The sequence below is a fragment of the Mustela lutreola genome, chromosome 11 (assembly GCF_030435805.1).
Source record: "Mustela lutreola isolate mMusLut2 chromosome 11, mMusLut2.pri, whole genome shotgun sequence".
Classification (NCBI taxonomy): Eukaryota; Metazoa; Chordata; class Mammalia; order Carnivora; family Mustelidae; genus Mustela; species Mustela lutreola.
In genome coordinates, this window is record NC_081300.1 from 61100397 (window position 1) to 61125182 (window position 24786).

At 36.7% G+C, this 24786-nt stretch overlaps 1 protein-coding gene across 5 annotated transcripts in view; it reads left to right on the top strand.

Moving 5' to 3' along the window:
• Positions 1 to 24786, top strand: part of CEP192 (centrosomal protein 192) — a 126251-nt gene that overhangs the window by 23931 nt on the left and 77534 nt on the right. For all 5 annotated transcript variants that reach the window (XM_059140952.1, XM_059140950.1, XM_059140951.1 and 2 more), the window contains 3 exons: positions 10809 to 10954; positions 12077 to 12215; positions 12788 to 12921. In XM_059140952.1, coding sequence (XP_058996935.1) covers positions 10809 to 10954; positions 12077 to 12215; positions 12788 to 12921 — 419 coding nt within the window. The remainder of the gene's footprint in view (positions 1 to 10808; positions 10955 to 12076; positions 12216 to 12787; positions 12922 to 24786) is intronic.

Consider the following 24786-nt stretch of genomic DNA (forward strand, 5'->3'; position numbering starts at 1 on the left):
AGTGACATGTTATAATACCATTACTAGTGACTGAGAGTTCTAGTTCTAGTCCTGGCCTTGCTGGGCTGGATTTTAGAATATTAAAAACCAGGTAGTGTTTTATTTATATACATCTTTTTGGTTTGATGGAAGTTGAATAATTTTTATTCATATCTATTAGTATTCAACTTTGCTATATATATTTTCCTTAGTTGCTTCTTTCTCAAGATCAGATATGTGAGGTTTCACTTTATACTTAATCATTAGTTCACCTGAAATTTATTTTTACTACTCCTGTGACATGCTTATCTGTCCCTTTTTGATAGTTATCCTTTGGCACACTATTTTCTTTTTTTTCTTCCTGCCTTTTTTTTTTTTTTTTTTTTAAGATTTTTTAATTTATTATTTTGTCAGGGAGGTACAGCACATGCACAAGCAGGAGAAGCAGCAGGCAGAGAGGGAGGAAGATGGAGACTCCCTTGGATTGCTTCCATAGTTAGGCTATTCTAAATAATGAGCAGTAAACATAGGGGTGCTGGAAGCCCTTCGAATTAGTGGGGTTTTTTGATTAGGTTAATTAAATTTTATTTATTTTCCCTCATTTTTTAATTAAAAAATTTAAATTTAAACTAAATTAACATGTAGTATATAATTAGCTTCAGAGGTAGAGTTCAGTGATTAATCAGTCTTATATAATACCCAGTGCTCATTATATCATGTGTCCTTTTTTTTTTTTTTTTTAAATATTTTATTTATTTATTTGACAGAGAGAGAGAGAGAGAGAGAGTAATCACAAGTAGGCAGAGAGGCAGGCAGAGAGAGAGAGGGGGAAGCAGGCTTCCAGCTGAGCAGAGAGCCCTATGTGGGGCTCGATCCCAGGACGCTGGGATCATGACCTGAGCGGAAGGCAGAGGCTTAACCCGCTGAGCCACCCAGGCGCCCCTCATGTGTCCTTCTTAATGTGCATCACCCAGTTACCCCGTCCCCCACCACCTTTCCTCCAGCAGCCCTCAATTTGTTTCCTATGATTAGGTCTCTTACAGTTTGTCTCTCTCTCTGATCCCGTCTTGTTTTATTTTTCCCTCCCTTCCACTAAGCTCCTCTGTTTTGTTTCTTAATTTGCATGTATGAGTGAGATCATATGATAATTGTCTTTCTCTGACTTATTTTGCTCAGCATACTACTCTCCAGATCCATCCATGTCTTACAAATGGCAAGATTTCATTTTTTTGATGGGTGACTAGTATTCCATTGTATATAGATACCACATCTTCTTTATCCATTCATCTGTTGATGGACATCTGGGCTTTTCCCATAGTTTGGCTATTGTAGACATTGCTGCTATAAACATTTGGATGCAGGTGCCCCTTTGGACTACATTTGTACCTTTGTGGTAAATACCCAGTACTGCAATTGCTGGGTCTTACGGTAGTTCTATTTTCAACTTTTTGAGGAACCTCTATATTGTTTTCCGGAGTGGCTGTACCAGCTTGCATTCCTACCAATAGTGTAGGAGAGTTCCCCTTTCTACTCATCCTCGCCAACATCTGTCATTTCCAGACTTCTTAATTTTAGCCATTCTCACTGGTATGAGGTGGTATCTCATTGTGATTTTAGTTGTATTTCCCTGATGCCAGGTGATATGGAGCATTTTTTCATGTGTCTATTGGCCGGCCATTTGTATGTTCTCTTTGGAGAAATGTCTGTTCATGTCTTTTGCCCATTTTTTGATTGGATTATTTGGTTTATTGGTGTTGAATTTGATAAGTTCTTTTTAGATATTGAATACTAGCCATTTATCAGATAAGTCATTTGCAAATATCTTCTCCCATTCTGTCGGTTGTCTTTTGCTTTTGTTGACTGTTTCCTTTGCTTTGCAAAAGTTTTCTATCTTGATGAAGTCTCAATAGTTCATTTTTACTCTTGCTTCCCTTGCTTTTGGAGACGTGTCTAGCAAGAAGTTGCTGGGGCCAAGGTTGAAGAGGTTGCTGCTGGTGTTCTCAAGGATTTTAATGGGTTCCTGTCTCAAGTTTAGCTCTTTCACCCATTTTGAGTCTGTTTTTGTGTCTGGTGAAAGGAAATGGTCCACTGTCATAATTCTTCATGTGGCTGTCCAATTTTTCCAACACCATTTGTTGAAGAGACTCTTTTTTCCATTGGTATTCTTTCCTGCTTGTCAATGATTATTGACCATAGAGTTGGGTTCTCTATTCTGTTCCATTGATCTAGGTGTCATTTTTGTGCCAGTATCATACTGTCTTGATGATTACAGCTTTGTAATAGAACTTGAAGTCCGGAATTGTGATGCTGCTAGCTTTGGTTCTCTCTTTCAACATTCCTGTGGCTATTCGTGGTCTTTCCTGGCTCCATACTAATTTTAGGATTGTTTATTCCAGCGCTTGGAAAAAGTTAATGGTATGTTGATAGGGATTGCATTGAATGTATATATTGCCCTAGGTAGCATAGACATTTTAACTATTCTTCCAATCTATGAGTATGGAACGTTTTTCCATTTCTTTGTGTCTTTCTCAATTTCTTTCATAAGTGTTCTATACTTTTTTGAGTACAGTTCCTTTCCCTCTTTGGTTAGAATTATTCCTAGGTATCGTATGGTTGTTGGTGCAATTATAAATGGGATTGACTCATTTTTTTTTTCTTCTGTTTCATTGTTAGTGTATAGAAATGCAGCTGATTTCTGTGCATCGATCTTATATCCTGCTACTTTGTTGAATTCCTGTAGGAGTTCTAACAATTTTGGAGTGGAGTCTTTTGTATACTCCACATAGAGTGTCATGTCATTTGCAAAAGTGAGAGTTTGACTTCTTCGCCAATTCAGATTCCTTTTATTTTTTATTTTTTTAATTGTCTCATTGTTGAGGCTAGGACGTCTAGTACTATGTCTAACAACAGTGGTGATAGTGGACATCCTTGCTGTGTTCCTGACCTTAGAAGAAAAGCTCTCAGGTGTTCCCCATTGGGAACAATATTTGCTGTGGGCTTTTCATATATGGCTTTTATGATATTGAGGTATGTTCTCTTTATCACTACACTTTGAAGACTTTTGATCAAGAAAGGATGCTGTATTTGTCAGATGCTTTTTCTGCATCTGTTGAGAGGATGATACAGTTCTTGTCCTTTCTTTGATTAATGTAGTGTATCACATTGATTTGTGGATGTCGAGCCACCCTTGCAGCCCAGGAATAAGTCCCACTTTGTCATGGTGTACTGTTGGATCCTGTTGGCTAATATCTTGGTGAGATTTTTTGCATCTGTGTTCATCAAGGATCCTGGTCTGTAATTCTCCTTTACAGTAGGGTCTTTGTCTGGTTTTGGGATCAAGGTAATGGCTGGCCTCATAAAATGAGTTTGGAAGTTTTTCTTCCATTCCTATTTTTTGAAACAGCCTCAGAAGAATAGGTATTAATTATTCTTTAAATGTTATGGTAGAATTCTCCTGGGAAGCCATCTGGCACTGGACTCTTGTTTGTTGGGAGGTTTTTGATTACTGTTTCCACTTCTTTCCCAGTTTGAGTCTGTTCAGGTGTCTGTTTCTTCGTGATTCAGTTTTGGTAGTTCATGCGTTCTGGGAATGCATCCATTTCTTCCAGATTGTCTAATTTGTTGGCATATAGCTGCTCATAATATGTTCTTATAATTGTTTGTATTTCTTGGTTGTTAGTTTTGGTCTCTCCTCTTTTAATTGTGATTTTATTTATTTGGGTCCTTTCTCTTTTCTTTTTGATAAGTCTGGCCAGGGGTTTATCAATCTTATTAATTCTTTCAAAGAACCAGCTCCTGGTTTTATTAATCTATTCTACTGTTCTTTTGGTTCTATTTCATTGATTTCTGCTCTGATCTTTATTATTTCTCTTCTCCTGCTGGATTTAGGCTTTATTTGCTCTTCTTCCTCCAGTCCTTTAGGTGTAGGGTTAGGTTGTGTATTTGAGGCCTTTCTTGTTTCTTGAGAAAGGCTTGTATTGCTATGTCTTTCCCTCTTAGGACTGCCTTTGCCATATCCCAAAGGTTTTGAACAATTTTGTTGTCATTTTCATTTGCTTCCATGAATTCTTTTAATTGTTCTCTTATTTTCTGGTTGACTCATTTAGTCTTTAGTAGGATGCTCTTTAACCTTCATGTATTTGAGTTCTTTCCAACTTTCCTCTTGTGATCTAGTTCCAGTTTCAAAGCATTGTGGTCAAAAATATGCATAAATTGATCCCAGTATTTTGGTACTGGTTGAGACCTGATTTGTGACCTAGGATGTGATCTTTTCTGAAGAATATACCATGTGCACTCGAGAAGAATGTGTATTCTGTTTCTTTGGGATGGAATATCTGAATATATCTGTGAAGTCCATGTGGTGGAATGTGTCATTCAAAGCCCTCATTTCCTTACTGATATTTTGCTTAGGCGATCTGTCCATTGCAGTGAGTGAAGTGTTAAAGTCCCCTACTATTATTATATCATTGCCAGTGTGTTTCTTTGATTTTGTTATTAATTGGCTTATGTAATTGGCTGCTCCCATGTTATGGGCATAAATATTTACAATTGTTAAATCTTCTTTTTGGACAGATCCTTTAAGTATGATATACTGTCCATCCTCATCTCTTATTACAGTCTTTGATTTAAAATCTATTTTGTGTAATGTAAGAATTGCCACCCCAGCTTTGTTTTGGTGTCCATTAGCATGATAAATGGTTTTCCATCACCTCACTTTAAATCTGGAGGTGTATTTGGGTCTAAAATGAGTCTCTTGTGAGCGGCATATCACTGGGTCTTCCTTTTTTTATCCAGTCTGATACACTGTGTCTTTTGATTGGGGTGTTAAGCCCATTTACATTCAGAGAAAGATATGAATTTACTTCCATTGTATTACCTGTAAGGTCATTGTTTTTGTATATTGTCTCTGTTCCTTTCTGTTCTGTGTTACTTTTGGGCTCTCTATGCTTACAGGATGCCCTTTATTATTTCTTGCAGGGCTGATTTAGTGATCACAAATTCTTTTAGTTTCTTTTTGTCCTGGAAACTCTTATCTCTACTCCCATTCTTAATGATAGTCTTGCTGAATAAAGTATTCTTGGCTGCATATTTTTCTCATTTAGCACCCTGAATGTATCATGCCAGTCCTTTCTGGCCTGCCAGGTCTCTGTGGATGGGTCTGCTGCTAGCTTTATGTGTCTACCCTTGTAGGTTAGAGACCTTTTGTCCTGAGCTACTTTCAGGATTTTCTCTATCCGTGAAATTTGCAAGCTTCACTATTAGATGTCTGGGTGTTGACCTGTTTTTATAGGTTTTGAGGGGGATTCTCTGTGCCTCCTTGAATGCCCATTTCCCTCCATAGATTAAAGACGTTCTCAGCTGTAATTTGCCCTAATATACCTTCTGCTCATCTCTCTTTTTCTTGTAGCATCCCAATTATTCTAATAATGTTTTGCTTTATAGGATTACTAATCACTTAAATTCTCCCCTCATGATCCAGTAGTTCTTTCTCTCTCTTTTTTTAAGGTTCTTTATCCTTCACCATTTTGTTTTCTATATCACTAATACTTGCTTCTGCATCATTTATCCTAGCAGGTTGAGCCTCCATTTTTTTTTTTTTTATTGTATCTTAGAATAACTTTTTGATCTTGACTTGATTAGATTTTAGTTTATTTCTCCAGAAAGGGATTCTCTAGTGTCTTCTCTCTTTTCTTTAAGACCAGCTGGTATATTTATAATCATTTTTCTGGACACTAGTTCTGACATCTTTCTTATGTCCATACTGATTAGGTCTCTAACAGTCAGTACTATCTCTTGTTTTCTTTTTTGAGGTGAGTTTTTCCATTTTGTCTTTCTTTTTTTAAGATGGATTTTTTTTTAAAGATTTTCTTTATTTGTCAGAGAGCAAGAGAGAGCACAAGCTGGGGAGAAGCAGGCTCTCCATGGTGCAGGAAGCCCAATGCAGGACTCAATCCCAGGACCCTGGGATTATGACCTGAGCTGAATGTAACTGCTTAACCCACTGAACCACCCAGGTGCCCATTTTGTAGTATTTTTATCTGATTTTGGTATCAGGGTAATGATAGAATGAATTTGGAAGCTTTCTTTCCTCTTTTAGTTTTTAGAAGAGTTTGAGAAGAAGAGATACTAACTTTCTATTAAATGTTTGGTAGAATTCACCTGTGAAGCCATCTGGTGCTAGACTTTGGTTGGGTGTTTTTGATTACTGATTTAATTTCTTTGCTGGTAATCAGTCAGTTTTCCTATTTTTTTTTCCTGATTCACTTTTGGGATGTTATATGTTTCTATGAATTCATCTATTTCTTCTAGGTTGTCCCAATTTGTTGGCATGTAACTTTTTTGTAATATTTTCTTAAAATCCTTTGTATTTCTTTGGTGTCAGTTGTTATTTCTTTTCTTTCATTCCTGATTTTGTTTGCCTTCTCTCTTTTAAATGAATACTGCTAAAAATCTGTCACTTTTGTTGATCTTTTCAAATAACCAGCTTCTGGGTTTATTGATCTCTTCTATTGTTTTTTAATTTTTATTTCATTTATTTCTACTCCAATCTTTATTATTTCCTTCTTTCTACTGGTTTTGGGTTTTGTTTGTTCTTTTTCTAGCTCCTTTATTTGTAAGGTTAGATTGTTTATTTGAGATTTTTCTCGGCTTCTTGAGTTAGGTCTTTATTGTTATAAATGTCCCTCTTAGAACAGCTTTTGCTGCATCCGAAAGATTTTGGACTGTTGTATTTTCATTTTCATTTGTCTACATATTTCCTCTTTGATTTCTTGGTTGACCCACTTATTCCTTAGTATCATGTTATTTAACTTCCATGTATTTGTGTTCTTTCCAGATGGTTTCTTCTGTTTGATTTGTGGTTCCATAGTGTTGTGGTAAGAAAGATGCATGGTATGACTTCAGTGTTTTTGAATTTGTTGAGGCATGTTTTGTGATCTAATACGTAATCTATTCTGGAGAATATTTCTTGTGCACTTGTGAAGTATCTGTTTTAGGATGGAATATTCTGAATATATCTATTAGATCCATCTGGTTCAGTGTGTCATTCAAAGTCACTGTTTCTCTGTTGATTTTCTGTTTAGATGATCTGTCCATTGCTGTAAATGGGGTGTTAAAGCTCTTTATTATTACTATGTCACTGTTGATTACATTTTGCATATTTGTTATCAGTTGCTTAATGTATTTTGGTGCTCCCATGGTGGGTGCATGTATATTTATAATTGTTATATCTTGTTGGATTGTCCCCTTATGTTTATATAGTGTCCTTTGTCTCTTGTTACCTTCTTTGTTTTATAGTCTGTTTTGTCTACTACCCTGGCATTCTTTTCACTTCCTTTTGCGTAATAAATGCTTCTTCCCTTCAATTTCAGTTTGCATGTTTCTTTAGGTCTGAAATGATTCTCTCTCTCTCTCTCTTTTTTTTAAGATTTTATTTATTTATTTGATAGAGACAGAGAAGGAATGCAAACAGGGGGAGTGGGAGAGGGAGAAGAAGCAGGCTTCCTGCTCAGCAGGGAGCCTAATGCTGGGTTTGATCCTAGGACCCTGAGATCATGACCTGAGCCGAAGGCAGATGCTTCATGACTGAGCAACCCAGCACCCCTGAAATGAGTCTCTTACAGGGAGCTTATAGATGGGTCTTGCTTTTTCATCTGCTCCGTCACCATGTATCTTTTTTTTTTTTTTTTTAAAGATTTTATTTATTTATTTAACAGAGAGAGATCACGAGTAGGCGGAGAGGCAGGCAGAGAGAAGGGGAAGCAGGCTCCCTGCTGAGCAGAGAGCCCGATGCGGGACTCGATCCCAAGACACTGGGATCATGACCTGACCTGAAGACAGAGGCTTTAACCCACTGAGCCACCCAGGTGCCCACCATGTATCTTATTATTATTTTTTTTTAAATAGATTTTTTTTAAAAGATTTTATTTATTTATTTGACAGACAGAGGTCGCAAGTAGGCAGAGAGGCAGGCATAGAGAGAGGAGGAAGCAGGCTCCCTGCTGAGCAGAGAGCCCGATGTGGGGCTCAATTCCAGGACCCGAGGATCATGACCTGAGCCGAAGTCAGAGGCTTAACCCACTAAGTGACCCAGGTGCCCCAACTTTTGATGGAAGTGTTTAGTCCATTTACATTCAGAGTAATGATTGATAAGTATGTACTTATCAATACTTATAAGTACTTACTGCCATTTTGTTATTTGTTTTATGTCTGTATATATAGTTCTCTGTTTCTTCTTTTGCTCTCTTCTCTCAGGGTTTGGTGGCATTCTTTAGTGATGTACTTGGATTCCTTTCTCTTTATTATTTCCTTATCTATTACTGATTTTTGATTTGTGGTGATTATTAGATTTGTATATAACAGCTTCTGCATATGGCAGCCTATTAATTTGATGATCGCTTGAGTTTCAACCCATTCTTTACTTCTCTCCCCTCCACATTTTAGGTATATGTGTATGTTTTAGGTATATGTCATGCTTTACATCCTTTTATTTTGTGAATGTGTAGACTAATTCTTGTACTTATTTTTACTGCTTTGTGCTTCCTACTTTTCATACTCCTACTTAAGGTCTTTCCAGTAAAGAGTGCCTTTTAACATTTCTTATAGGGCTGGTTTAGTGGTCTTGAATCCCTTTAAGTTTTGTTTGTGGGGGAAACTCTTTAACTTTCTCTTTATTCTGAATTATAGCCTTGCTGTATAGGGTATTGGCTGCATGTTTTTTCGTTTCAGCCCATTGAATATATCATGCTGGTCCTTCTGGCATGCAGAAGAATTCTGCTGAAAAATCCTCTGATAGCTTTATGTGGATTCCTTTGCATGTAGCTGTTTTCTTTTCTCTTGCTGCTTTTATTTATTTTTATTTTTATCTATTTAAGGCATGGAGTCCAACATGGGGCTTAAACTCATGACCCTGAGATCAAGACCTGAGCTGAGATCAAGAGTTGGATACTTAACTGACTGAGCCACCCAGGCACCCCAACTCTCTTATGCTTTTAGAATTCTCTCTTTATCTCTATTTTTTGCCATTTTAATTGTTATGTATCTTGTTGTGGACCTCCTTGGGTTGATTTTGTTGAGGGCTCTCTGTGCCTTCCGGGTCTGGATTTGGTGTTTCCTTCCCCAGATTCAGGATGTTTTCAGCTCGTGTCTTCAAATAAATTTCTACTCCCTTTTCTCCTTCTGGGATCCCTATATTGTGAATGTTCTTAAATTTGGTGATATCGTTAAGTTACCTAAGTCTATTTTCACTTTTTTAATTATTTTTTCTCTCTTATGTTCTTCTTGATTATTTTTCGTTATTCTGTCTTCCAGGTTGCTAATCCATTCCTCTGCTTTATCTCGTCTATTTATTCCATCTGTTTATTCCATGTATTTTAATTGTACTTATTATATTGTTGAACTTTGGTTGTTTTTTGTTTTCTATTTCCTTGTTAAGGGTTTTACTGATGTCCTCTAGTCTTTTTTTTAGTTAGTGCCTATCTTTATGACGATAACTTTAAATTCTCTATAGGAATATTACTTATCTTAGGTCTGTTGCTTTGATTTTTGTTCTGTTCTTTCATTTGGGACATTTTCCTCTTATTTTGTCCAACTCTCTCTGTTTGTTTCTATGTGGTTTGACAGCTGCATCTCCTGTTCTTGAAAGTGGCAGCCTTATGACAGAGAGGTCCTGTAGTGCCCTCCAGTGCAGTTTCCCCTGTTTACCAGAGCCTGGTGCTTAAGGGCTGTCTCTTGTGTGTGTTTGTGGCTGAGCTGAGCCCCTTTTGCTTTCAGTGCAGTCATCTGCAGTTTCTGTTTGTCTGTTATGAGCAGGGTTTGGTCTCTGTGTTATATTGGGGCAGTCTGGGGCTGCCTTGGGCTTGAGGTGAGTCAGACCAAGTATTTGCCAGAGCTGTGGTAGCACCAAACTACAGGGAGCTTTCCCCTGAGAAGCTTTCATTGGTAGATTGGTAGTCAGATTAGCTGTCTTCAAGCCTACTGCTGGCACCACAGTCTTGATATGTGTATGGCTGTAATCCCCTCTCCCTGGGGCAGGAATCCCTTTGGAGTGGTGCTGGCCCCTGTCAGGGCTGCTTGCACACTGCCAGGCTTGTGGCACTGCTTTGGATGGGCTCCGGCCAAGGGCATAATGGAAGGGGTATGTCTATAGGAGAACGTGGGGCAGGGTGCACTGTTAGCAAGTTACGTAGCGAGTGTCTTTGTCCACTGGTCCCCACAGGTGTTTGTGTATCTAGGCTGGGGAGTAGGGAAGGGAGATGGTTTCTGGACTATTGGTTTTGTGTTTGTATCTCTGCAGAGCTATTTGTTGTGCTGTCTTTTTTAAAGGCAGGGACTCAGTTTTCTCTTGCCCTCTTGGCTCCGAGCCCACTGATTTTTAAAGTTCCAGGTGATATGCCCCAGTGATTGAAAGAACTTGTGAAATTTAACCCCTATGTTTTTCAAAGTTAGATGTCATGGGGTTTGTAAGGTGCCAGGTGTGAGGGTCGGTTTCTCTCCTGTCTCTGCACCCTTGGAGTCCCTCCCTTTTGAAGATTCTCCCATGGGTTCATTTAGCTCCTGACTGTGTCTCTGCCCTTCCTGTCCTCTTTGATGTGGCCTCTTCTCTACATTTAGCTGTGGAATGTCTGTTCTGGCAGTCTTTGGGTCTTTTCTGGGTTATTCATACTTACGTGGGTGGTATCTAGTTGTATCCATATAACGAGGTAAGTTTAGGGACCCCCATACTTTTCCTTCTTCCTCAGAAGTCTTTATCAACCTTTTTGATTAAATATTATTTGTAGTTCAATCAGTACTTTAAAACATTTCCTTTTTTCCCCCCACTTTACCAATAGATGATGATATTGATGATGAAGAGTTTTATGATGAACATTTGGAGGCTTACTTTGAACAACTGGCTATTCCAGGAATGATATATGAAGACCTAGAACAGGAACATCCAGAAAAAGATTTTAAATTACCAACAAGTGATCCATGTCAGGTATGTTCTAGTTTTATGGTTTTTCATAAATTTGACTTTAGAAAACTATTACTGGTCTCATTAGATATTACCATAAGGTGTAAGCTTTTGGTTTTCTTTGGTGATGAGATGATACCTTATGATAAGAAATACCTTGTGATGAGAAATACCTTGCCCATCCTTTCTTGCTGCTTCTTACTCTTGCTTCCTCTGCAGAAAAATTGAAGAATATCATAGTGAACATGTGTATGCCCCTCATCCATTTTAACCAGTTGTTAACATTTGGTCATCTTTATGGGTTTTTTTTTGTCCTTCCATGGGTACTTTTAAGAGGAATTTGGATATTTTTGACAAGTCACCCTAATACTTTGACATTTTCTCCTGTGTATGAAGATATTTTCTTGCATAATTTCAATTCTGTTATCTAACTTTGATACAGTAATGTAAATGAATATACAGTCCATATTTACATTTACCCAGTTGTCTCCAAAATGTCCTTTTATTGTTTTTGATCTAGGATTTAATCAAGGGTTACAGGGTCTTCTGGTTTTCATATCTCTTCAGTATTTCACTTTGGAGTAGTTCTTCCATATTATTAAAGTTTTTATAAAATGAACCATAAGCTAATTATATCTGATTGCTTTTTCTCCCTCCTGATTAGATTAAGGATTTGGGCAAGAAGTCCCAGTAAGCATGTTTATCATGAACAGGTTAAGATTAAACAGTAAGGATGATGTGTGCTTCTCCTTGAATCACATCAGGAGACATAGAAGTATGTTGGTCCCACTGTTGGTGATGTTGTGTTTGATAATCTTGGTTAATGTGGTGTTGGCTAGATGTCTACTTTGTGTAGGTGCCTTTCTTTTCTTCTTTGTTGTCAGTAAGTATTCTGAGGAATGATGCATTGAGGCCATGTGAACTTCCTATTCCCCAAGAACCTTCCACAAATTGGATTTAGTATCATTGCTGAGGCCTCCTAGAAACACTTGTTTCTAATAATCACCATGGTGATGTTTCCAGTTCCTTCTACATTAATAACTTGGCATCCTTCTGTCAAGAAGTCATTCTCAGTCATGTTTTTCCCCCTAAAAATTGTTGGTTTTAATTTAAAAAATTAATACAGCTAAGATATTTTCTCAACAGGCAAATGAAAATGGTAGCTATAAATCTCAATCAGAAGGTAACAGCTCTCTGATTTCCCATGGCTCACACTCTTCAGGAAATTCTGAAACAACCCACAGAGAGTTTGAAATAGGCCACGTTGTTTGTCTGCCTGGGACCAGTAAGTATGGAAATATGACCCCATTGTTCTTTTTTTTTTTTTTTTTAAAGATTTTATTATTATTTTTTATTATGTTAAGCTTGCCACCGTACAGTAAATCATAGGTTTTGATGCAGTGTTCAGTAATTCATTAGTTGTGTATAATACCCAATGCTCATCATAACACGTGTCCTTCTTAATACCATTGTTCTTAAATTCTGTTTGACTTTGTCTTTTCTCCAAAGAATTCATTTCTGTGGTATAGTGTAACCTATTTTAACTGTTGAATTCCTTCAAACTTTTCAAAAGAATATTATTAGAAAAACCATAATGTATATTGCTTACATCACTTATTACAAATGAGTATGTTTTATTCAAACATTTGAGAATTAAAAATGAACTGTGTAGTCACAGTTTGTCATATTTCCTGTTGTCTCTTACTGATGGTTACCTTTTCTTGTATGCAAATTGCTATATTTGTCCTATGATTGTTAGTTACTAGGTTTACATAAAATAATTTGAATAGCACGAAGCAGTTCTTAGATTACTGAAACTTTGACATTGCTCTATTAAATTTTTTTCTTGTATTTCAGGTAATTATATAGATAATGGAGATAGTAGAAGGCATGTAGATGGTGTATTATCATTTTCTTCTAGTACTCAGAGAACTGAACAGGAGAAAGAAAGGGCAGACAGTTTGAAGGATATTGTCCCACATCGTGGCAGAGTAAGTTTATATACATTTTCTTCAAATTTTCTCTGAAAAGGATGAAAAGCCTTTTGAATTGTATCAGGTTTTTTTTCAAAGTAACAACTGTTGATTTCTGGAAAACATAGAAAAAATATTAAGAAATTTCCCTATTGATAATGTTTTATGTGTATGTTGGTATGTATCTTTGAGATCACTGAGATTATATTAATATATAATTATGTACATTTTTCTTAATTTTAAATATTTTTGACTTGCATTTAGATTATTAATTTGAAAAGTTCTTCAGCTTGGTACCAAAACATTAAATAAAAAAGCAAACTGTTCATCTTTAACCTTGCTTAAGCATGTTTGTTTTCCATTTCTTTCTTTTTTTTTAATAAAGATTTATTTATTTATTTATTTGACCGAGAAAGAGAGAGAAAGAGACAGACACGTCACAAGTAGGCAGAGAGACAGGCAGAGGGGGAGGGGAGATGCAGGCTCTCTGCTGAGCAGAAAGCCTGATGTAGGGCTCCATCCCAGGACCCTGAGATCATGACGTGAGCTGAAGGCAGAGGCCCAACCCACTGAGCCCCTTGTTTTCTATTTCTTAATAGCAACCCATTACTCCTACACTTGAAACTTAATAGTCATTTCTGACTCTTAACCAATTCTTTGTCCCCTTTTTAAAAGTAATGTATACCTCAAGATTGTATGATGGTTTTTAATTTAGAGGGAGTGTGTGTGTTGGTATATGTAGAGACAGTCACTTATCCTCATAGTAATCCTTTGAGTGATTAAGGCAGTAAGTGGTGATGGGATTGTCATTTTAAAGGTAATGCAGCTCAGAAAACTGATTTCTCTCAGTGTGTTCTCAGGACTGTGTCTTAAGTTTATTGTTTCCTGTTTATTTCCTTAACCACTATTAAAGTTAACCACTTAACTTGGTTAATTTCTTTTGGTTTATTTCTTTAAAGTTAACCACTTAACCACTTAGTTAAGTTAACCACCAAGTTCAGTTAACCACTTAACTTGGTTAATTTCCTTGGTTTATTTCCTTAACCACTACTAAAGTTGAAGATGCTTACTACCTCATGTCTGATTTATTGTGCCTTTCCATTATATTTGTCAACACCAGGTTAATCTTGTTAAAATGGGTTTTAATGTATATAATACATATAAGTATTTTCTATGCCTCAGTGTTTCAAATTAATATAATCTGACCCCATATTAATCTGTTTTTCTCTTATATGTTTCTTCTACAAATCCCTGTTCCTGTTTTGTTTTCTCCCTTTCTTCCCTAATCCTGATTATGATCATTTTTCCAATCTTTCATGAAGCCTTGGTTACTTTTCAGTAACTCTAGATTACATTTATTATTCTAAATTCTTATTACAGTGTTTGTATTCCACAGTATAGTACTTTCTTTTATACAGGAGTATTTTACTTATCCAGAAGTTGCCTAGTCAGCAGCTTCAAGAATTTCTTAGTCATCCAAAGAGCCAGTTATGTACAAATACAGTCGAACCCCTTGCCTCAGACAACCAGAACAAGTGTTCAGAGTCAATGGGTTTATCCTTCTAGGACAGTGCTGTGGGCACTTGGTCATATGTTTAGTCATCTGACGGTTTAGAGTTATATTTCTAATATATCTAGTTTAATAGTCCAGCCCTCAGCTGATTAGGGGTAGCCAATGAGAAAAGGGAGACTGCATCTATTAATCTTCATTTTGTCAAAATGTGGTAGTTGATAAACTTTATAAATCTTTCTATCCATGGCCATTTAATTTTAGGCTAAGGACTTTGTTCTGTTATAATAATTATTTTCTAATCAGCAGTTATTTGTCATTAAAAAACAGTAGTGTTAATATTGTTGAATACTCGCAAATTGCTTGGCATCTTCGTCAGGCCATTTTAATGAAAAGAATCATTGGTAACATCTTGGTGATAGGTGTGGTGCTTGGTATTGTAGGTCATACAAAGGTCATCTTCCTTCATGAAACATAGTAGGAAAGTAAAAGAATTACTTGGATAACTGTAAAATAAGGCAGAATCCTTTCTGTTGAATCTTATCATGCTTACTGAAGGAAGTCCCCAAGTTCTAGATTGAGTTACATTCTAAAAAGCTCTTTGGAGTTTTGAGGTCTTTCTAAGTGAAAACATAATTTCTGATGATTCATTTCTAGTCCATTTTCTAAAAAAGAATTTAATCGTAAGATAACCAGGTTCTGGAGGAGCATTCAGACCCTCTGACTACAAAGCCCTGATGCCTTCAGCTGTGGTTGGAGGAGGGCATCAAGTGTGGTAGGAGTGGCCTCTGGCTGCTGATGTTCCAGACAGTGTGGAACGAGCACTTGCATTTGAGCTTTGTTGTTTAGATGGGGGGAAATTCCTACCTGTGGGTCAACCATAAAGTATGTTACATTATTTCATGAGATGTCTTATTTTTCCCATTTCATAAGGTCATGTGGTTTGTGTTACCATGAGGTGACAATTTTCTGTTCTCTTTTTGGGAAGATTAGCAGCCCATTTTCCTTAATGCCATCTTAGGAACTCAGAAGCTACTAATTTTGAGTTCCCCAAATTTAACTTCTAATAGCATATTGACTGGAAACCTTACTGGTAACATAAGTAGTGATAAGTATTTTTTATGTTATACAAGTTATGTACTGTATTTTTACAATAAAGTAAGCTAAAGAAAAGAAACTTATTAAGGTAATTGTAAGAGAAATACGTTGGTATTATTAGGAATACTGTAGTGTGTACTGCTTGCATTACTTATTACAGCCATAATTTCTTTCCCTTTTTCTGTCTTCTGTGTTTTGCAGAAAGTGCTCTTAGTCCCCAATGTGTTGATGATATTCCATGGGTTCCTTAGACTCTGCTCATTTTTTCTGAAACTTTGTAATTTCAGTTGTCCTATCTTCAGGTTTGCTGTATCTTTATCCTGCTTGTGCACATCTGTTTTCAAACCCCTCTAGTGAATTTTTCACTTCAGTTATTGTACCTTACAGTGCCAGAATATCTGTTTAGCTCTTTTTAAAAATTATCTTTTTATTGTTATGCATATTGTGCATTGATCATTTTCTTGTTTGTCCACATCTTCCTTTAGCTCCTTGAGCATCTTTAAGATACTGGTTCTAACATTCTTTTTTTTAAGATTTTATTTATTTGACAGAGAGAGATCACAAGTAGGCAGAGAGAGGGGAAAGCAGGCTCCCCGCTGAGCAGAGAGCCCAACGTGGGGCTCGGTCCCAGGACCATGGGATCATGATCTGCGCCAAAGGCAGAGGCTCAACCCACTGAGCCACCCAGACGCCCAATATTTTAACACTTCTGAAATCAATATGTGTCTTATAGTTACTGATATGTTGTAGTTTTATGTTCTCTTTCTTAGTGGCACATACAGTAATGGCAATCTTAAAATCAGTGGTTAGAGTCTATGGAGGATGCTGTTTTTTTCATTTTTTGGAGGGCATCTCTTCCTTAATTCATTCTCAGCCATATTGCTCAGTCATTATTTGAGATGACGTCAACATGTTCCCATCAGGGTGTTTTGTTGCCTCTTTGTTTCTTTTAGATGCCAATAAGATGGGACTTTACAATAATTTCCGTATCTCCTTTTGAAAACCCACCTCCTAAGAAAATTTGGGATTCTTTTACTTTTTCCTTTCACCTCACATTTCCTAACTCAAGTTTTCTGGGAAAGTTACACCTTCAAAATATAAACAAAAGCCTATTTTATGTTTAGGTTTAAAAATTGTCAAAGAAACTGCATTTGTCTTTGTTTTATTCATTATTATTAGATCAGAGTGAGGGGGACTGTTCTGTTCTGGAGGGAACCCCAACTCAGGAGCAGGTCATTGATGAAATGGTTTAGCACCAGCTTTCCCACCAACAGTGCATCAATGTGGGTTTGACAAAATGGTTTGAGGCCCCATGTCACTGCCTTATCATTCAGCCTGGGCAGGATTCTGACATAGAGGCTTTCAGTCATAATCCCACAGATGCTAGCTTTGCTCCATTGGTTCCTCAGCCCAACACATAAAGGGTTCAGATGCATTTCATCAGATAGTGCAGTGTTTCTGGAGACTCACTTGGCTGCATTCTTTATTCACGACTATTTTAAGTAGTTTCACTGAGAAGATAGCTAGTTTCCAACATTCTGACTTTTCTTTTTTTATTTTTAAATTGAAGTACAGTAGACATACAAGATTAGATTGATTTCAGGTGTACAACATAGTGATTTGACAATTATAAATGTCATGATATGCTCACCTTGATAAGTGTAGTTACCATCTGTCATCATACAAAGTTATTATGGTATTATTGACTGTATTCCCTATGCAGTACTTTTTATCCCTCTTTTTTTTATAACTGGAAGTCTGTATCCCTAATGCCCCTTCATGTGTCTTATCTGCCATCCCTTTACCCTCTTCCCCTCTGACAACTGCCAGTTTGTTCTCTGTATTTATGAGTCTGTTTCTGTTTTGTTCATTTGGTTAGTGTTTTAGATTCCACAAAGAAGTGAAATCATATTTGTGTTTCTTTGTCTGACTTATTTTACTTAGCACAGTGCCCTCTAGGTCCATCCATTTTGTCACAAATGGCCAAATCTTTCTTTTCCACAGCTGAGTAATATTCTGTGTGTGTGTGTGTTTGTGTGTGTGTATGTAAGGGTGTACACCACACCTTCATTATCCATTCATCTATTGATGGACACTTGAGTTGTTTCCATCTCTTCGGCTATGGTAAATAATGCTGTAATAAACCTGGAGGGTGCATTTATTCTTTTTAATTACTATTTTCATTTTTTTGGTATAAATACCCAGCAGTGGGATAACTGGATCAAAAGGTTTTCTTTTTTTAAATTTTCTTTTAAGGATTTTATTTATTTGAGGAAGAGAGAGTATATAGGCAGGCAGAGCTGTAGGCAGAGGGAGAAGCAGGCTTCTCCTGAGCTGAGAATCCAAAACAGGGCTTTGATCCCAGGACCTTGGGATCATGACCTGAATTGAAGGCAGATGCTTAAGTGACTGAGTCCCCTAGGCATCCCTGTTTTTGATTTTTTTGAGGAACTTTCATACATTTTCCATAGAGGCCACACCAGTTTACATTCCCACACAATAGTGCACAAATGTTCCCTTTTTTCCATATCCTCACCAACACTTGTTTCTTGTGTTTTTTATTTTAGCCATTCTGACAGGTATGAGGTGGTATCTCATTGTGGTTTTGAGTTGCATTTCCCTGATGATTGATGTTGAGCATCTTTTCGTGTGTCTTTTGGCCATCTGTAGGTGTTATTTGGAGAAATGTCTGTTCATGTCTTCTTCCCATTTTTTAATTGGATTGTTTGATATTATTTTACTGTTGAGTTTTATGAGTTCTTTATGTATTTTGGATATTAACCCCTTTTGGACATATGACTTATTTATACTTTCACTTACTCAGTAGATTCCTTTTTCATTTTGTTGATGGTTTCCTTCACTGTGCAAAAGCTATTTAGTTTCATGTAGTCCCCATTGTTTACTTTTTCTTTTGTTTACTTTGCCTGAGGAGACAGTTGTGGGAGAATATTGCTAAGGCTGAAGTCTAAAAGATTATGGCTTATGTTTTCTTCTAGGAGTCTTATGGTTTCAGGACTTATATTTAGGACTTTAATTCATTTTGAGTTTATTTTTGTATATTGGGAAAGAAAGTGGTCCAGTTTCATTCTTTTGCTTGTAGCTGTCTAGTTTTTCTAACACTGCTTATTGGAAAGATTGTTTTTCACTATTGTATATTCTTGCCTCTTCTGCCATAGATTAATTGACTGACTAAGTGTGGGTTATTTTTGGACTTTCTATTCTGTTCCATTGATCTCTGTGTCTATTTTGTGTCAGTACCATAACTTTGTTTTTTTATTATTTTATTTGTAAGTATTCTCGATACATAATGTGGGGCTTGAACTCACAACCCCAAGATCAAAGATTGCATGCTCTACCTATTGAGACAACCAGGTACCCCATAACTGTTTTGATTACTATTGCTTTATAGTATAGGGTGAAATTTGGGATGGTGATATCTCCAGCTTTGTTCTTTCTCAAGATTGCTTTGGCCATATGGAGTCTTTTGTGGTTTCAAACAAGTTTTAGGATTGTTTGTTCTAGTTCTGTGAAAAACATTTTTGGTATTTTAGTAGGTCTTGCATTTAATCTGTGGATTGTTTTGGGTAGTATGGAAATTTTAACAGTATTTCCCAATCCACACACATGGTTTTATCTTTCCATTTATTTGGGTTGTCTTCAGTTTCTTTCATTGGTGTCTTACAGTTTTTGAAGTATAGATTTTTACCTCCTTGATTAAATTTATTCCTAGGTATTTTATTCTTTTTGATATTTAAATAGAACTTAAAAAAATTTATCTTTTTGCTACTTCATTATTAGCTTCAGAAAACAACAGATTTCTGTATATTAATTTTGTATCCTGCAACTTTACTCAGATTATTTATTTTATAGTTTTTTTGGTGGGATCTTAGGGTTTTTTATCTGTAGCATTATGTCATATGCAAATAGTGACAGTTTTGGTCCTTTTTAAAATTTGGATGCTTTTTATTTCATTTCTTATCTTATTGCTGGGCTAGGACTTCCAAGACTATGTTGAATAAAAGTGGTAAGAGTGGACAAGTCTTTTTCTTGATCTTAGAGGAAAAGCTTTCAGCTTTCACCATCGAGTATGATTTAGTTAAGGTGTGTCATACATAGCCTTTATTATGTTGAGGTGTTTCCTCTAAACCCACTTTTGGTGTTTTTGTCATGAATAGATAGTGAATTATGTCGAATATTTTTTCCTGTACCTATTGAGATGATCATATTATTTTTAGCCTTCATTTTGGTAATTGTGTTGATTGAGGTATGGATATTGAACCATCCTTGCATACCTGGAATAAATCCCACCTGATCATAGTAAATGATCTTTTTAATGTGTTGTTGAATTTGGTTTGCTAATATTTTAGGGGATTTTGTATCTATGTTTATGAGGGATATGGGTCTATAATTTTGGTGTCAGATTAATGTTGGTCTGGTAGAATGAATTTGGAAGCATTCTATTTTTTTGAAACAGTTTAAGAAGAATAGGTGTTAACTCTTCTTTAAGTGTTTGGTAGAAATCACCAGTGAAGCTGTCTGGTTCTGGATTTTTGTTTTTTGGTAGTTTTTTGATTATTGATTAATTTGTTAGTAGTAATCAGTCTATTTAGATTTTCTGTTTCTTCCTGATTCAGTCTTGGAAGATTGGATGTTTTTAGAAATTAATTCATTTCTTCCAGATTGTCCAATTTGTTGGATTATAATATGTCATAGTATTCTTATAATCCTTTGTATTTCTGTGGTGTTGGTTGTAACTTTTCTTCTTTCATTTCTAATGTTATTTATTTGAGTTCTCTATCTTGATAAGTCTCTCTGAGGTCTTGTCAGTTTTATCTTTTCAGAGAACCAACTCTTGGTTTCATTGATCTTATCTATTATTCTTTTAATCTCCATTTCACTCTGGTTCTTTTTAATTTTTGCTAGTATTCTATATGAAAAATAGTTATCTGTTTTTAAATGGCATGACTTTGTTTCTTTGTCTTTTTTTTTTTTCTGTTGGAATACTCATATTTTAACTACTGTTTTTATAAGCTTTCTGAGTTAAGGAGATATTTTGATTCTTACACATTTTATTTATTTATTTACTTATTTGGCTCAAACAATAGAAATTTATTTTCTTACACTTCTAGAAAAGTCAGAGATTGAGGTTTCAGCAGAGTTGTTTTCTCCTTGTGCTTCTTTCTCTGCCTTACAGATGGCATTTTTCTCCTTGTGTCTTCAGATGGCATTCCCTCTCTCAGTCCTTATGCATTTTAGGCTTTAATGTTTACATTTGTTTCTTAGGGCTGCCAGAACAAACTACCAACATTTGGTAGCCTGCAACAATAGAAATTTACTCTCACAGCTCCAGAGGCCAGCAGATGTAAATCAAGGTATTGGAAGGGCTAATTAAGCTCCCTCAAAGGCTCCTTTCTTGCCTCTGGTAGCTCCTGGTTTGCCTTAATTTGTGGCACTATCTGAATATTTGCCTCCATGTTCACATGGTCTTTTTCTCAGTGTCTCTGTGTCCTGGTAACTCTTTTTTCTCTTATAAGGACATTGCTCTTTGGGTTAAAGGCCCATTAAAAATCCAGGATGGTTTTATTTCATGATCCTTAATTACATCTGCAAGGACCCCGTTTCCAGATAAGATAAGATGACAATTTATGGGACCTGGGGTTAAGACTGGGAAATTTTGGGGGTGCCTGGGTGGCTCAGTGGGTTAAAGCCTCTGCCTTCAGCTCAAGTCATGATCTCAGGGTGCTGGGATCGAGCCCCGCATCGAGCTCTCTGCTCTGCAGGGAGCCTGCTTCCTTCTCTCTCTGCCTGCTTATGATCTCTGTCTGTCAAATAAATAAATAAAACCTTAAAAAAAAAAAAGACTGGGAAATTTTTTTTTTTTTTTAAAGATTTTATTTATTTATTTGACAGACAGAGATCACAAGCAGGCAGAGAGGCAGGCAGAGAGAGAGGAGGAAGCAGGCTCCCTGCTGAGCAGAGAGCCCGATGTGGGGCTCGATCCCAGGACTCTGAGATTATGACCTGAGCCGAAGGCAGCGGCTTAACCCATTGAGCCACCCAGGCGCCCCAAGACTGGGAAATTTTTAACTCACAAGAGTGTTATACATAGATGTTATCTACTAAAAAGTATAAGGTTATTCATCTGTATTTTCTCCTGGCACTTTTGCTTTCGAATGTTTAAGCCATCTGGGATTTATTTTGATGTAAGGTAGGATAAATGTAAGCTTATTTTTTGTATAACATTATTGGGAGATTACTCATTTAATAAGTGTTGGCACTAGGATTTAAACCTATGGCTTTTTTTTCAAAGTCAGCATCTTTTCCTTTATGTAGAACTACCTGCTTTTAGTATTTTAACTTTAAAGAACTTTGTAAGACTGTTTTTGTCATCATACATCTTGTAACAGGAAAGATGACTCTTAACATGCTTTATGGGGACTTGACATTATGATGGTAGCTGAATGTCTGAGAAGAGTTTTCTAAGCACTTGGGCCCTTTTTCAGCAGTAGTTATTCTAGGAAAGAATAAGAAATACCAATTAGGAAAGAGCATGGTTTTGAGGTGCTGGCTTAATTTGCCATGTCTGATGCAGTTGTTATGGGACATCTCATGGATGTCTGTAGTATATGCTGTTTTACTCCTGTTAAATGGTATTTTGTTCCCCCTCCCAAATTTGTATTGAAATTCTAGTTAACATATAGAGCAATATTGGTTTCAGGAGTAGAATGCAGTGGTTCATCACTTAATATAACACCCAATGCACATCATAACAAGTGCCCTTCTTAATGCCCATCACCCATTTAGCCCATCCCCCACCCACCTCCCTCCTGCAACCCTGTTTTTTCTCTGTTGTTAAGAAGATCTTATGTTTTGCTTCCCCTCTGCTGCCACTCTTTTTCCCTACTCTGATATGTTCATCTGTTTTGTTTCCTAAATTCCACATATGACTGAAATCATATGGTATTTGTCTTTCTTTGACTTACTTAGCATAATGCACTGTAGCTTCATGCACATCATTACAAATGGCAAAATTTTATTCTTTTAATGGCTGAATAATATTCCTCTATGTGGGGGCCCCTGGGTGTCTCAGTGGGTTAAGCCTCTGCCTTCAGCTCAGGTCATGATCTCAGGGTCCTGGGATCAAGCCCCACATCGGTCTCTCTGCTCAGTAGGGAGCCTTCTTCTCCCTCCCTCTCTGCCTGCCTCTCTGCCTGCTTGTGATCTCTCTTTGTCTGTCAAATAAATAAATAAAATCTTTAAAAAAAAATAAATTCCTCTGTGTGTGTGTGTGTGTGTGTGTGTGTGTGTGTGTAAAAATAATGTATGTACCACATCTTTATCCATTTACTAGTCGATGGACACTTGAGCTCTTTCCATAGTTTGGCTGTTGTTGGTAATGCTGCTATAAACATCGGGTGCATGTACCCCTTTTTAATCTGTATTTTTGTGTGCTTTGGGTAAATACTTAGTAGTCTAATTACGGGGTTGTAGGGTAGTTCTATTTTTAACTTTTTTTCCTCAAAGATTTTATTTATTTTGAGAGAAATGGTGAGTGGGGGAGGGCGTGTGGGCAGAGGTAAGGGTAAGAAGAATCTCAAGCGGATGCCATGCTGAGCATGGAGACTGATGTGGGGCTCAGTCCCACAACTGTGAGGTCATGACCTGAGCCTAAGTCAAGAGTCGGGCTTAACTGACTGAGCCACCCAAGTGCCCCTCTATTTTTAATTTTTTGAGGCACCTCCATACTGTTTTCCAGAGTGGCTGTATTCATTTGCATTCCCACCAACAGTGTAAGAGTGTTCCCCTTTCTCCGCATCCTCGCCAACATCTGTTGTCTCCTGTGTTGTTCATTTTAGCCAGTCTGACAGGTGTGAGGTGGTAGCATATCTTGGTTTTGATTTGTATTTCCCAGATGATGAGTGATTTTGAGCATCTTTTCATGTGCCTGTTAGCGATCTGGATGCCTTCTTTAGAAAAAGTTTATTCATGTCTCCTACCCATTTCTTAACTGGATTATTTGGTTTTGGGGTGTTGAGTTTGTTCAGTTCTTTATAGATTTGGGATACTAGCCCTTTATCCAATATGTCATTTGCAAATATCTTCTCCCATTCTGTAGGTTGCCTTTTAGTTTTGTTGATTGTTTCCTTCCCTGTACAGATCTTTCTATCTTGGTGAAGTCCCAATAGTTTATTTTTGCTTTTGTTTCCCTTGCTTCAGGCAACGTGTCTAGTGAGAAGTTGCTACGGCTGAGGTCGGAGATGTTCCTGCCTCTGTTCTCCTCTAGGACTTTGATGGTTTCCTGTCTCACCTTTTGTCTTTCATCCATCTTGAATTTATTTTTGTGTGTGGTGTAAGAAAGTGGCCCCGTTTCATTCTTCTGCGTGTTGCTGTCCAGTTTTCCCAACACCCTTTGTTGAAGAGACTTTTTCCATTGGATATTCTTTCCTGTTTTGTGGAAGATTAGTTCACTATATAGTTGTGGGTCCATTTCTGGGTTTTCTGTTCTATTCCATTGAACTGTGTGTCTGTTTTTGTGCCAGTACCATACTGTCTTGATGACTACAGCTTTGTAATATAGTTTGAAGTCCGGAATTGTGATGCCTCCAGCTTTTCTTTTCTTTTTCAGGATCGCTTTGTCTACTTGGGGTCCTTTGTGGTTCCATATAAGTTCTAGGATTGTTTGTTCTAACTCTGAAAATTGCTGATGGTATTTTTCATAGGGATTTCATTGATTGTATAGATTGCCTTGGGTAGTATAGACATTTTAACAATGTTAGTTCTTTCAACCCATGAGCATGGAATGCTTTCCCATTTCTTTGTGTCCTCTTCAATGTCTTTTATAAGTGTTTTGTAGTTTTCAGAGTACAGTTCTTCTTTTACCTCATTGGTTAGGTTTATTCCTAGGTATCTTATGGTTTTTTTGGTGTAACTGTAAATGGGATTATTTCTAAAAGGTGTTAATATATCTTTTCAAGGGATGTTAATCGTACTTATGAGTTAGGTTACGTTAATGGGCTTGTCATCCTTGTTGAGAGTTCTGGTGGTAATTTTAAAAATTAAAGTGATATTTCTTACATCCTGTAATATAATGAACATGTTGGACTTACTTTTGGTATCTGAATCTGTTGATAAATGTTCATAATGACCACATTATGGTTCTGGTATATTGCTTAAAATTTGTTTACATATAGTCTAAAAGAATAGAATGAATTCCTTATAGTCTGATGCTTCATATAATAATCATTTATGTCTACTACATAAATTTTTCCCATAAA